This window comes from Pelophylax lessonae (genome assembly GCF_965119305.1).
Source record: "Pelophylax lessonae genome assembly, chromosome: 7".
Lineage (NCBI taxonomy): Eukaryota > Metazoa > Chordata > Amphibia > Anura > Ranidae > Pelophylax > Pelophylax lessonae.
Genome location: NC_138774.1, coordinates 106,674,187 through 106,688,210, shown reverse-complemented (window position 1 = coordinate 106,688,210; position 14,024 = coordinate 106,674,187). Strand labels below are relative to the sequence as shown.

The following is a 14,024-nucleotide window of genomic DNA, read 5'->3' as shown; positions in this document are numbered from 1 at the left end:
TACACATTGTGTTTCACATTTATTTGCACGGATTTAGAGCATACCTAGGAACCAGGGTTTGAATTTATGATATTGATTTATAGTTGTGTATTCACCAATATTATTTATATAGGACACTAAGGAGGAAAGTTTCAGACTTTGGTTGCACTTCTTGGTAATAATATGGATCCACTTATAAATTGCATATACGTGTTGCATTTTAAGGATTTTTTTTTGCTTATGCGATTATATTGCGATATTGTGATTTTTCAATCATGCCATTCAGTTGCGATTTTTTTTTTTTTTTTTTTTTTTAGTACATATTTGTGTTTCACATTTATAATCACTGTATTAGAGTTTACCTAGGAACTGGTGTTTGATTTTATGATATTGATGTTTATATATGACCCACTTACTATTTACTAAGGAAACTAAGGAGGAAGATTTTAGACTTTGTTTGCACTTTATAACACAATTCTTTTATGGACACTACTAAGGGCATTAGGTACAACAACACACACTCCTTATTTGATTCCCATTGTGGGAACACAATTAGGTTGTATGTAGCCACCCATCACAAGACACGCCATATATTATTACCTATATGGTAGCTGGGATATCCCACACTTTTTGTCAGTCATAGTATAAGATTTATTTTGATCTCTGAAGTTAAAGTGCTTCTTCACTCAGTTTGAAAAAAATAAATAAGTCAGCAGCTACAAATACAGTAGCTGCTGACTTAAAAAATGACACTAAGGCCTCTTTCACAAGGCCGCTCCGGTGTTTTGCTCCGCTGCTGGACTTTTTTTTTTTTTTTTTTTCACGGCTCCGTATGTCCGCATATCATTCCATCCGTTTGCGGATGATATGCGGACATAATGTATGTCTATGGGCATTGCGGATGTCAGCGGATGACACCGCTGACATCCGATTTTGCTTCCTTTCCGTTTTTTGAACGGAGGAAAAATAGGGTTCTGTTCCGTTCCAAAAAAGGAACAGAACTGAAAGGAGGAAAATCGGATGTCAGCGGATGGTATTCCGCTGACATCCGCAATGCCATAGACTTACATTATGTCCGTAAATCATCCGCAAAAAAATAGGATGATTTGCAGACATACGAAGCGCCCGTGTGAAAGGGCCCTTACTCGTCCAAAGACCCAGAGCTGTCTTCACCTGGGCCGGTTCCTTGCCGGTCTTCGGGTTCCCTGGCGCTGGCATGTTTAGTGTGGGAAGCCGGCTGTTGCTCCTTGCGGTTTCACAGCCGGCTTCCCACTGCACATGACATTTAGTTTAATTTCCCAGGATGACAGCTGTGATATAATTCTGCATCTGTAGAACACAGGGCTCAATTAGGCTCTCAAAATAATGACTTTCACAGGAAGAAATAACCTCTTGCCGACCACCCACCGTAGTATTACTGCGGCAGGGCGGCTTGGCTGCGCAAAATGACATAGTACTACGTGATTTGTGGACGAGGTTTTGGCGGGAGGCAGGAGGAGCGGCGGTGCTGAAACCTCATACACAAAATCATGATCCTGCGATCGACCAATAAACTGACAGAAGACCCGCCTGCTTATGTAAACAAAGCAGGCGGGTCTTCTGTCAGACAGGCAGGGAGAGATCAGAACTTTCAGCTAAGCTGAAACTTCGATCTCTCTGTGCCTGTCACAGAACCATTCCCACACACAGTTAGTAATCACATTTAGGTACACATTAACCCCTTTGATCACCCCCAGTGTTAACCCCTTCCCTGCCAGTGTCATTTATATAGTAACAGTCCATAATATTTAGCACTGATTACTGTAGTAATGTCACTGGTACCCAAAAAGTGTCAAAAATGTCAGTTAGGGGCCCGATCTGTCTGCCGTAATGTCGCAGTTCCGCTAAATATTGCTGATTGCCGCCACTACTAATAAAAACAAAAAAATAAATATAAATTCCAAAAATCTATCTCGTAGCTTGTAAACACTATAACTTTTGCGCAAACCAATTAAAATACGCTTTTTGGATTTTTGTTTTTTTTTTTACCAAAAATATGTAGCAGAATACAAATTGGCCTAAACTGGTAAAAAAAAAAAAAAATTAGATTTTTTTAAATGTTTTTATTGGAAATGTTTTATAGCAGAAAGTAAAATATATGGCTTTTTTTTTTTTTTTCAAAATTGTCGCTCTTTTTTTGTTTATAGCGCAAAATCTAAAAACCACAGAGGTGATCAAATACCACCAAAAGAAAGCTCTATTTGTGGGGGAAAAAGGACATCAATTGTATTTGGGTACAGCGTCACACAACCGCGCAATTTTTTGTTAAAGTAACGCAGTGCCGAATCGCAAAAAATAGCCTGGTCATTAAGGGGGTAAAACCTTCCGGAATTGAAGTGGTTAATAGAAGGAAAGATTTGGGGAGGGGGCGCAAATAAGAAGCAGCTTATAATGCCTCTCAAAAAGTCTTTGCATTTATGCTTGCATAAATAATCCAACCTTACCCTTACTCAGGAAAAAGCTAGTCTCCAACAGTAAGTTGATGGGCTTCCTCAGCCAGCTCTCTGTGGCTGCTTGGAGCCTCTGTGGTCATTTTATAGATCCTTCACCCCCCATTACTAGCAGCCACCCAGGGGTATGGTGGGGACTGAAGAGTTCAACCAAAAGTGCAACAACCAGCACAAGGGACAATTCTCATTGAATGGTATCACCATTCCTTGTTCTGATTAAATAAGAAAAAAAAAATATCTAAATTTAGGCTTTAGATTTAAACAAGATTTACCCATTTATATCAGAATAAAACATAAGAGATTAAATTGCAAACAAAAATCTCCTTTCATATTTGAAAACCGAACAAGCTTCCCCAGTGCATTGCTTACATAGAGAATCCTTTACAAATTTTCCAAATGTTATAAAATACATATGGATGACTATCCAGCATTATCCTTCTATATAAGATATCTTGTTATTTCTTTTTGAATGCTTAGAACCTTTAAATAATTAAAATCATTTTTGTATTCATTTTGAGTGAAATAGTTGTTTAATTCATTTAGATTTACTTAAACACCATTGTTATATTTATTTTCCCAGCTCACCTCCTAAACCCGTCCCCCGAACAGAAACAAAGCCAAAAGACACCTCAAAGTAAGAGTGGCACCAAAAAAAAAAAAAATATTATAAGACACTCCTACCATTGACAAAAAAGCCGATAAACGAATAAAAATAATTATGCTTGATAACATACTATGTTTTTTTTTATTTTATGTCCAAAAAGGTGCCTGGTAGAGAGTAGGAAATGTGAAAAAATGCATTCTGTCAGCAGTTTATCCAGTCTACCTCTGCAGTCCAGCTTGTGAATTCATATTCAATACTGGCTTCTTCGTTACTATTTTTGCTAAATAAAAAATAATCTGTACCAAAATGATTATTTAAATTATGGACTGGCATCACCACATCTAGAGGGTCAGTGATTGGCAGAGCCACCTATTATATGGATATTGAGCTACAGCATACATGATTGGTGCCCTGGGCAGATGTAGGGGCATGCAACTTTTTGGGTTTGTTAAAATAAAAAAATATTTTACAGATTCGCTACTATTGATGGCTATATTCAGTCTAAATTTTTTGGTATTTTCAATTAAAAAAAGGTCTTTGTGAGCACCTCAAATACAGATAGCTTTCTCCATTGTATATGAATGGTTATATGGTCAGCGGTACCTTTCAACAACATGATTTTGTGTGGTGTTGCTTATATTAGTTTATGGTTTATATTCTGCAGTGATAAGCCTACTGATCTGATCAGCTGGACTGATTTGGAAAACAACTATGACAACAGGTAAGGCATTGCAGCTAATGGAAAGTATTGTAATTAACAGTCTACATCGATGCAGTATGTATTCTCTATTGTTATTGGTCATCTCACTGATGAGACTCTGATGACATAACTGGTGCTAAGAAATTATGGTGACCACTGCTCATTAAAGTGTATTTATAGTGGGTTTTTTTTGTTTTTTTTTGATCAAGTATGGAATGGTAAAACCCCTTTCAGTTTTGTTTTTTGCTTTTTGTCCTGTTGTAAAGATTTCCCTTGCCTTTTTGTCCCTAAGACACAACAGAAGTGAGAGGAAACCTCTACGGAGTAAGAGAAATTATTATCTTAGAGCAGCCTTTCTCAACCTTTTCAACACAGAGGAACCCTTGAAATAAACTTCTGGTCTCGGGGAACCCCTGCTAAAAATGAAAAATCTACAACTCGTGACACATTAGTGTGACAGTCAGTGTGAAGAATGCTCCTTACTCTTGTCATCATTGGGAAGAATTAACCCCCTGACAGATAGCTAAAAGGAACAATGGTGTCATTGGAAACTTATCTGAGAGGCAGAAATTGCCCATTGCTCAAGGAACTCCTAGCAACCTCAGGAGGAACCCTAAGGTTCCATGGAACCCTGGTTGAGAAACCCAACTTAGACAGTTGTCACCAGAACATGGGTCCCCCATTGGAAGAAATGCCCATACCTCTTCTTTTAGTGGCAACTGTAAAATTGTGTACTTCCCATCACTTTCTGCTTTGAGGACAATGGCCATCAGGGCAAAGAGATGGTGAATGACACAAACCCCAATAAACACCTAGCAAGGGTACTATACATACACTTTAAAGAAGAAGAACCCCGAAGCAAGTGGAAATCACTGAAGTAGCGATGTCTGCTTCAGTGATTTTTAGCTTCTGGGGCAAGTTATTAGAAGAAACATTATACCACTAGTAAAAAAAAAGACCATGATAATAGAAAGTAAACTTAATTCTATATAGATGTAGCCCAGCAGATGAGAACAGGACAGCAGGGGGCCCTGAAGGGTCTTCTGAGATGTAACAAATATGTTTTTATTATTTTGCCTAGACATAAACTTTTAAAAGTTTTACAAACATTACGAATCAAGTTGACAGCCAGGCAGCTAGCATTCTCAAAAAATGAGATCAGTATTGGAAGCCTATATATTTATCTAATTACTAGTTTTCTATAATGATTTTACATCCCATTCTCAAATGAATAATTAAAAAAAAAAAAATTCAACTGTGATGATGGATAGATTTTATTTGTAGCCAATTCTTCATATACAAAATGTTAAAGCGAAAAGTGAAAATATCTTCATAAAAATGAGCTTGTCCACCTGCAAAAATGTTTTATATTTATCTTGAACAAAGGGAAACATTTTTGAGATTTTCCATATTTTTTATATGGTAAGTTTTCAGTAACAAACAAATGATATATGGTTTTAGTAAATAATTAATATTAATAGAGTTTCTAATAATGCACATTTATATTGTTCATTAAATAGAGCTTAAAACTTTAGTCTTACCCAGTGAAAAAGCCACTGTGATACATTTGTTGGGGAAGTTCCTACTTTCCCCAGGTAGGCACATCCCAAATTAAAGCCTAACAGTCATGCCTAAAAAGCAACTAAAACCTGCAGAGGTTCTGACCCTTTCCGACTCTATTTTAAAAAAAAAAAAGTTTGATTCAAGGTCCTGGTTGGGGACATTTCCCCTCGCTTTACCAATCAAATAGACAGGCAGTGATGGGAAATGCGTTGAGTGGTGACAGAAACAAGAATAAAACGTGACTTTCCCACTCAATATTGAAAAGCTATTCAGCAATGATCAGCGCAAGGGTACATTGAAAAAAAAAAAGAGTTTTCTATGCTCCCTGTTCACACCATACATGTGTGGTGGTCTATATTGTGTATAAATGCAACATGTCTGTATTTTTACGTATCTCAATAAATATCACTGTATGTCAACACGCAATACGCTGCTGTGCATAGGGTTAAATAAAATGTAATTTTGTGACATTCTGGTAAAGTAAAAAAAGAAAGAAAAAGTGATACGTTGTAACAATGCATTGCACCAACCCCTACCTAATGCACACCAAAGGGCTTGTGTTTAATGTGAGTGAACCCTAACAATATAATTATACACTGTAATTTACAGCAATTCCACTAGGTGGCAGTCGTGAGCTACACTAAGATAACTCCATAAATGTTCTAAAAAGGGCAGATATAACCAAAGTCTGAAATTGCTGCTCCTGTGAAGTTAGCACAGGACATTTATTTTACCCTACTTAGATGTGTAAGCATTGTGTAAAATAAATGAAAAGTGCAAGTAGCAAACCTACAAAAACAATTTTGGATAAAACTCCTTAAAATATAGGAAAAACTTTGAGCCTTTTTGCGAAATATTCACTTTTCATTTAATCCCAATGCTTCTACCTTCCCCTACTTTTGTTATTCCGTGTGGCCATCCTATTCCTATTCTGAGTCACCTGATTAGGTCTGAAAAAGTTAAAATGATTAAAAAAATAATCAGAGTTCCCATGATGCAATGGGCTCTACCTCTGCTGTCTGTATGAACTGTGCTGTTAAAAACACAATCTACAATGGTATCCACTAATGAAGAGCTAACAGTTTCCATATTTATCACTCTGCATTAAAAAATGATGCTACATGGTCGTCTACCAACGTTTGAACTTGGCGAAGGGGCAGAATGTGGTGTGCTTTGCGCACCTTAGCGAATAGTGAGCATAACCATATAGGTGTGATTTAAAGAGATACCTGCAGCAGTTGGCAATGGAAGATTTATCCTAATCAGAACAGAAACACATCCATGAAAGTATTGGTAATTATTAAAATGATGTATGCATTTGTTGAATTCGCTACAACTTTTAGTACAGTCTGTTTATAGTATGACAACCCAGCAGCTCTTTTCTCGCAACGGCAGAGAATACAGTGATATACATCAATTATACTTTAAATGGATATGCCATAAAATATTTAGATAACATCATTTGACAATTACTTTTCTGCTGAGTATTGCAACACCTGTTTAAGTAACCCACTGTATACACATCAATACAGCCTACCTAAGGAACTAGGTGTATGAAATGTACAATATAGTGTCTATTGCGCATGGCTCAGGAGTATGTAATGCACAGGGTGAAGGTCTCAGGAGGGGGCATCATACAGAGTGCAGAAGAGCACAAATACAGGGATAGGAGTGTGCATCACTGAGCGTTTGGGGGTCAGGAGAGCATACCACAGAAAGCGGGAGGGCAGGATACGTGAACATCAGAGTGCAGAAGTCAGGGATCTGTAACGCTCAAAGAGCAGGGGCAGGAGTATGTAATGCATAGAGTACAGGGGTAAGGAGTGCATAACCTACAGAGTGCAGGGGTCAGGAGTATGTAATGCATAGAGTACAGGGGTAAGGAGTGCATAACCTACAGAGTGCAGGGGTCAGGAGTATGTAATGCATAGAGTACAGGGGTAAGGAGTGCATAACCTACAGAGTGCAGGGGTCAGGAGTATGTAATGCATAGAGTACAGGGGTAAGGAGTGCATAACCCACAGAGTACAGGGGTAAGGAGAACATAATGCAAAGAGTGCCGTGGTAGGAAGTATATAACACACATGCAAGTGTACAGAATACAACTAAAAATGACCCCCCTCCTCCCTCCTTCCAGTGCAAATCTGCCTCTCCCCCACTAAACTCATATCCTCCTGTACAGATTTCCCCCCATTAGTCAGAATACCCCTCAGCACATACCCCCTCCTTCCCCAGCAGTACAGATCCCCTCTCAAGTACAGACCCCATCCCTCCCCACTAGTACAGATCTCCCTCTGGCAGAGACTCCCCCCTCCCCTTCTCCAGTACCTACCATCCCCTCCCTCAAGTACACATGCTCTCCCTCCTCACTAGTACAGACCTCCTCCGTCCCCACCAGTGCAGACCTTCCCTTCCCCACAAGTGCAGACTACTCCTCTCCAGTACAGACTCCACCCCCCTTCCTCAGCACAGAACTCCTACTGCACCATTACAGACCCCTTTCCCCCCTTAAGCTCACTCACCAGAAGAAATAGTGATATGCAGTGGTAGCAAGAAGCCCTCCCCCCACTTGTGCAATCTGACTAGAGCCAAGGTGAAGCTTCCCTCAGTTCTCCTTTTGAATAAACCACAGGGGACCGGTGAAGCTCATTCATATGCAAATGCTACAAGTGTCTAATTCATATATGTGGGTTACTATATATGCAAATCAAGTCACAATTTGCATGTGAAGGGGCAGTGGACACAATGTACAGGGGCACAGCAATTGCAGGACACCCTGTACACAGGGCAGTGGGAGAAGGGTGAAAATGCAGGACAGTCCTACACAATCCAAGACAGTTACAAGGTATTTAAAGTGCAGAGCTGTTAAAATATAAATATGAACACAATAATACCTCCCAAGATTCCTGGATTGTGCAGAACTCTCCTGCATTTTAATGCTATTCCCGGTGATCCATGTACAGGGGTTGTGTCCTGTAAAGGCTGTGCCCCTGTACATGGTGTCCACAGCTTACTCATTTTTGCAGATTGTGACTTAATTTACATATGAATGAACTGGCATGTGATATGCATGTGCATTGGTGGGATTTGCATATGAATGAGTTTTTTTTTTTCCGATAATTAAAAATAAAACTATCTTTTAATTATTGGAATATAAGCAACTCAATAAATTAAATGTTACATGGCATGTTTACTAGTTTTCAGTGGAAGATCTGTCAGTCATATAAGCAGTGACATAGAAACAGGGTAGCAAAAGAGGAAATTTCTACTAGGCCAGTGGCCCCAAGGAGTCCTTACCCTGTTTGAAGCATATCTGCCTGGTTTTCTTATTATGAAAGATATCGCACATAAATGTACATTTGGACAAATATGTGAAAATAAGTCACCAGCACACCATTATTCTTTAATAATTTGCAAATTTTAATTGAAGAGGTGACATCACAGTGCAAATTATGTTATGCTTCCAGGACCACCCACAACCCCTTTTCAGGCATGTGAGGATCAGCATATGACTGAGGCAGGGGTCCTGAGTTCCCCAAAATGTAACATTTTTTTCACTGTAATATAATCTCCTAATGGAAAAAAAAAATAGACGTTATGTCAAAGATCCATGGTGTGCTGGTGACATCTTTCCCTCATGCTTTATACAGGTTGACCAGTTCCTGCAGCACCCTTCAGGTTCAAGTCCTTTCCAATAAGGAATGCAATAGGAATTTAAGAAGCGTTTTGGACAAATAAGGGGTTCATATGTCATACATCTTTTTAGGGAATATTTTTACTGTCTTTAAATAGAACTGAAACAACTTATTGTTCTACAAAGCTGTATTATATATATAACCTGTCATTCTATTTACCTTCTTGTGGTTGAGCTCTCATGTGGTTAGAGATGCTAGTTTTTCTCATGAAGACACACGTGAATTGTGCTTTGAACAATGAGGGAGAACATAGCCAAAGACAACAGTAGTGATATTCCCTGTGGTCCTTTATGATGTAATACGGGACACTTCTCTTTTTAACCCTTGTCACAGATAAGACATTCATTCAATATGCTGCATTGTTTAAGAGTGCAAATAAACATGGGTGCACCATGCAAACTTCTCTTCACAAAAACAAAGAATACCATTGCCTACATAAGCTGATCCAGTGTATGTCATTGATACATCCGACCTTTAGTTTACCAATTCTATTCTTGGCTGCAATGAAAAGGTCTGGTTTAAAGCTATTGTGCGGTGCAGGTTTGCAAGAGTTTGTTAAAACCCCTGTGTGCTATGTCAGAGTATCCACATCCAACATGGAGTAAATGGAAAATGCAACTCTCCCAGCTATACCACAACCTTGACAAGCGTATAAATGCAGCTTTGGTCCCAAGATGGGGGGGGGGGGGGACGCAGGAGGTATCGCTGTTTCCCACACCACATTAAAATTGTAGGTACTAATGTCTGGAGTAACAAAAGTGTAAATATAAACTAACTGGGGAGTATTTATCAAGCAAATTATCTACACAATTAGTCACAAATTGGGCTGTGTCTCCTACAGCAAAGACTTTGCAACAAGTTTACAGACCTGTGCAACTGTGTTCCTGGGCAGTCAAGTGCAACAGTCTGGAAAGTTCTAAGACAGACTTCTAAGGCCCCTTTCACACATACGGTGTGTTTGTCCGTTTTTCATCCATCCGTCGACGGATGAAAAACGGACATTAATGCATCTCTATGTAAAAACGGATGATCATCTGTTAACATGTTTTCATCCGCTTCCGTCAATGTCCGTTTTTTGGAACGGATGAGTGCCCTATTTTTCATCCGTCAAAAAACTGATGTAAACGGACAAACTGTCAGTTTTTCATCCGTTTTGCATTGGTAGTGGATGTAAAAAAAAAAAAACAGATGAAAAACAGATGAAAACGGATGAAAAATGGATGAAAAACAGATGGAAAACTGATACATTTGACGTGACTGAACTGATGAACTGATCAGACCGTGTGTATGAAAGGGGCCTTACTGAGGATGAGACCCATTTTCACTCTAAACAGAAGTATAATTAGGAAGTGATCAGGGTCAGACTTCATTCAGTTGCAGCCAAAGGAGGATTTTATGACTTGGGCTGTAATCTTGTAAATGATCTGTCCAACAACGTGCCTCACTGCTCCTGTTTAGCAGTGATTTGCCATGTGATAGATTTGACAAATGTCCCCAAAATCTGCTTTGTTGGCTGATACATTTTAAACTAGAGGTGCAACTTAAATTGTCAGTACCCCTCTCCCCTGCCTCCCCCAAAATATCACATTAAAGCTGTCACAATACATTTCGCTAACAGTGTATGACTTATTTTTATTTACATAATCTCACTTTTAATGAAACTTCCTCTTGATCCTGCCAGTGACCTTTCTTTCTTGCCTGCAGTGGCAACAATGTGCAGTTCTGTGTACTCTTTGCAGCCCTGCCACCTCATTATGCATACATAAAAAAAAAATAAAAAATGAGCCACTTCTATAGTTTACTTTGCCCCACAGGTCACGTGACCGCTGTGCCCGTTCTGGGCTCTGCACAACTTGAAGGTCCCACTTACCACCCAGGCAGTGCAAACCCTTGAACAAGTTTAGGACTCATACTTTTTTGATACTTGAGGCTTGCTGCTTTGGTTTGTGATAATTTTATGACCACTTAGTGTAAGGAATAAAATTTAGGTTTACAGTCACTTTAAGATGCATAGTGATATCTACTGCATTAAAGATCAGTACAATTGTAATATTAGGAATAAATCTACATTTAGATAAACACAAGAATAATACATCAGCTAGCACCTACAGTGTTTGGTAAGTATGTGTATTGTTATTTTTATTTATAAATCATCGGCATAACCTTGTGCACTTCTCCTCTAAGTCATGCAGTAGAGGACAGTAGAAGTGATTAGACACGAAAAGTCTAATTTACAAAGCTGTAAGTGAGTTCCCACGTAGCTATACGTGTTGGAGAGGCGTTGCCATCTGTAGAGTAGCAAGCCTTCGGGAAGTGGTGCTTTGGCATGGGCTCACAGTGCCTTATGACAAATCCAGCCTTTGTCTTTTTTTATATATATTCAAGTATTAGGCAATTAATTCTCCCCACCTGTAGGAAAATCTTATCTAAAGTAAAACCACTAAATTACATCCTTCAGTTTACATTTGCCCTAGTTATTATTGTTGCCTGCAAGTTACAACATTTATATAGTTCCCTTGAAAATGTTAATAAGGGAATTTCCTACATATTATTTGAGGTGGACAAAATTGTGAGCACAATCATCTATCTCTTATAGCAGGGGTGTCAAACTCAATTTCTTCGCGTACCACATCATCATTATGATTGCCCTCAAAGGGCCTGTTTACTCTGTAAGACTAGATGTCCAGAGCACCCCACCCCCTCCTACATCAGATGTTAAAAGACCCCCCACCATCAGAAGTCAAAAGCTCCCCACCCTCCCTTACATCATAGTACACCCCCCTTACTTTGCACAGCTGCTGGGAAGAAGTTGGGGCATTGCTGGGAAGCAGAAAGTGCAGGGCCTAGAGGAGGACCAAAGAAGGACTGGAGGAGCTGCAGGAGGGGTGCAAGGGCCACATCAAATGGCCTGAAGGGCCTGATTTGGCCCCCGGGCCTTGTGTTTGACACATATGTCTTAGAGGGTGATAAAGTAAAAAGTGGCCTAAGGGAAAGTAACCTTGGGATAGACTGAACAAGTAGCCATAATGCTTTAAAACCTATTTTTTATTGTTTCCAATAGTAGCACTTACTTGCCAATAATGTGCTCTTAGCTTGGACTGACAAGTTCCCTAATTTGAGAGTAATTTGCCTACTCTTGACGTAACTGAAAAGTTGCCTTTGTATATTATGGCAATTTATGCAACATTTTTTAATGCCGTTCTGTCCAGATGAACATCCATATAAAGACAGGCTTGTACATGTCAATTTCCTCTGAGTATGAGACCGAATATCTTACACTTGGACCTATTATTGTGCCTTAAAAACTCTTCTCCTATGCTGTGTAACATTATGTCCGTAAGTATTAAGGACTGGCAATGAGTGACACAAAGTATGAAACATCATTAGAATTTAACAATACCTAATTCATGAAATTCCCTGGGCTGTGGGAGTAGAGCATAATTTAGGACACACCCTAGCCAATGTCAGTGATATATGACCCAAGTTATGTTAAAACAGTAAACTGGCTGTGTGGGAAGCTGCAGAGGCAGTATTAGACAGAAGTGGACTGATCGGACAGGTTGACAGAGCCACAAAAGCCAGGTAAGGTCTCATCTTGGAAGGAGAGTTAGCACTAGTAAGAGAGGAAAGATTTTGGTTTTGAGTAGGAGGAGGAAGCCTTTGTCATTTCATTTTTCGTAGAACCCTTAATTCTATAAGCTGTATGCTTGGGAAGAATGTTTTAGGCTTGCTATATATGCAGGAATCGAATCAACATCTATAAAGAAGCAGACTCTTGGATGATCCCTCTATCAGCCAACATGTATTTCCACAATTTAATACCTACCTGGTGATCTTCCTATCTCTCTCTGGGAGTGTATCAATGATTGCCTATTATTTTACATTCGAATTTTGCTTTATCAGTCGATCTGAATCGTAACAATACTTTCCAAGCTGTGGATCTGCAGCACCAAATTCCACACACTGTACTGCACAGGACGGCCATTTAACTACTCTTAGATGACCTGTTACTCTCCAGCTGATATAAACCTGCACAGTGAAGAGGTATGAGGGCATTATCCACTAGTGTAATTAAAGGCAGGGTTGGGGGATATTTGGGATGTTTATGGGAACCTTTGGACCTCATGTGATTTTCTTGGCTACTGGATCTGTAAATAGTTGTTGTAGGGACTTTTAGGCTTTTCTCCAAGTGGTAGTACTGTTTTTTTTCTTACAAGTGTATCATTGGTTAGGCTTTTACACAATAGAGTATTCTTCGAAATATGATCCACAGGATCTAATGAAAATGAATAATTGTTAATAATTATTAATAATTCAAATATAATCCAGCCATGCATTCATGTTGGTTATTCTTTAAGTAAAAGTTTGTTGAAATCTTAACACTCTATAGTTGATTCATTGTTTTTGAGAAAGTTGATGGTAAGTATAGCAAATGTGACCAGCATGGGATTCAAATTGTTAATATGAGTCATGGTTTGTTTTAACCTACTGAAGACATGCAGTACTAGCGGGTTGGTGTAAGCAATGCTGGGCTCTGTAGAAGCTTAGTCTATACCTTGCACCATAGAACCCATGCAGTTTGTTGTTGATCTAGAACAGTGTTTCTCAACAGTGTTTTTTCAGTCTTGGCACTCTTTAAAAATGATGGACAATCTTGAGGCACTAAAAAGTAAAAACTATTATAATAGTTTTACATAATGCAGCAACCTCCACACCTGCAGGAAACCGAACCTTAGAGGGGATTTATTCTTCCAAAGCAAATAAACTATTGCAAATTGGTACTTACTAGTATTCCAATGTTTCTCTTCTCCATCACTCAGCTAATGTGACCCCAACACTGATGGAAAGGGACAGGGGAGGGTCAAACAAGGATGCTATGTAGGTGACTGATATCCTCCTTATCAACTGATGATTTAATTGGTCGTTAGGACGCTGGCAGCAAGAAGGTTGTAATTGTGCACAATGAAAACCTGTGGCTTTGTGTAACTGAAAGG

At 39.1% G+C, this 14,024-nt stretch overlaps 2 protein-coding genes across 2 annotated transcripts in view; one reads left to right on the top strand and one right to left on the bottom strand.

Moving 5' to 3' along the window:
- Nucleotides 1–14,024, bottom strand: part of LOC309560740 (endothelin receptor type B-like) — a 476,715-nt gene that overhangs the window by 62,367 nt on the left and 400,324 nt on the right. The gene's annotated exons all lie outside the window — the stretch shown is intronic.
- The window catches only part of ZNF185 (zinc finger protein 185 with LIM domain), a 202,507-nt gene that overhangs the window by 133,754 nt on the left and 54,729 nt on the right, over nucleotides 1–14,024 (top strand). The window contains exons 28-29 of the mRNA XM_082264384.1: nucleotides 3,049–3,102; nucleotides 3,737–3,793. Of these exons, the coding sequence (XP_082120510.1) occupies nucleotides 3,049–3,102; nucleotides 3,737–3,793 (111 nt within the window). The remainder of the gene's footprint in view (nucleotides 1–3,048; nucleotides 3,103–3,736; nucleotides 3,794–14,024) is intronic.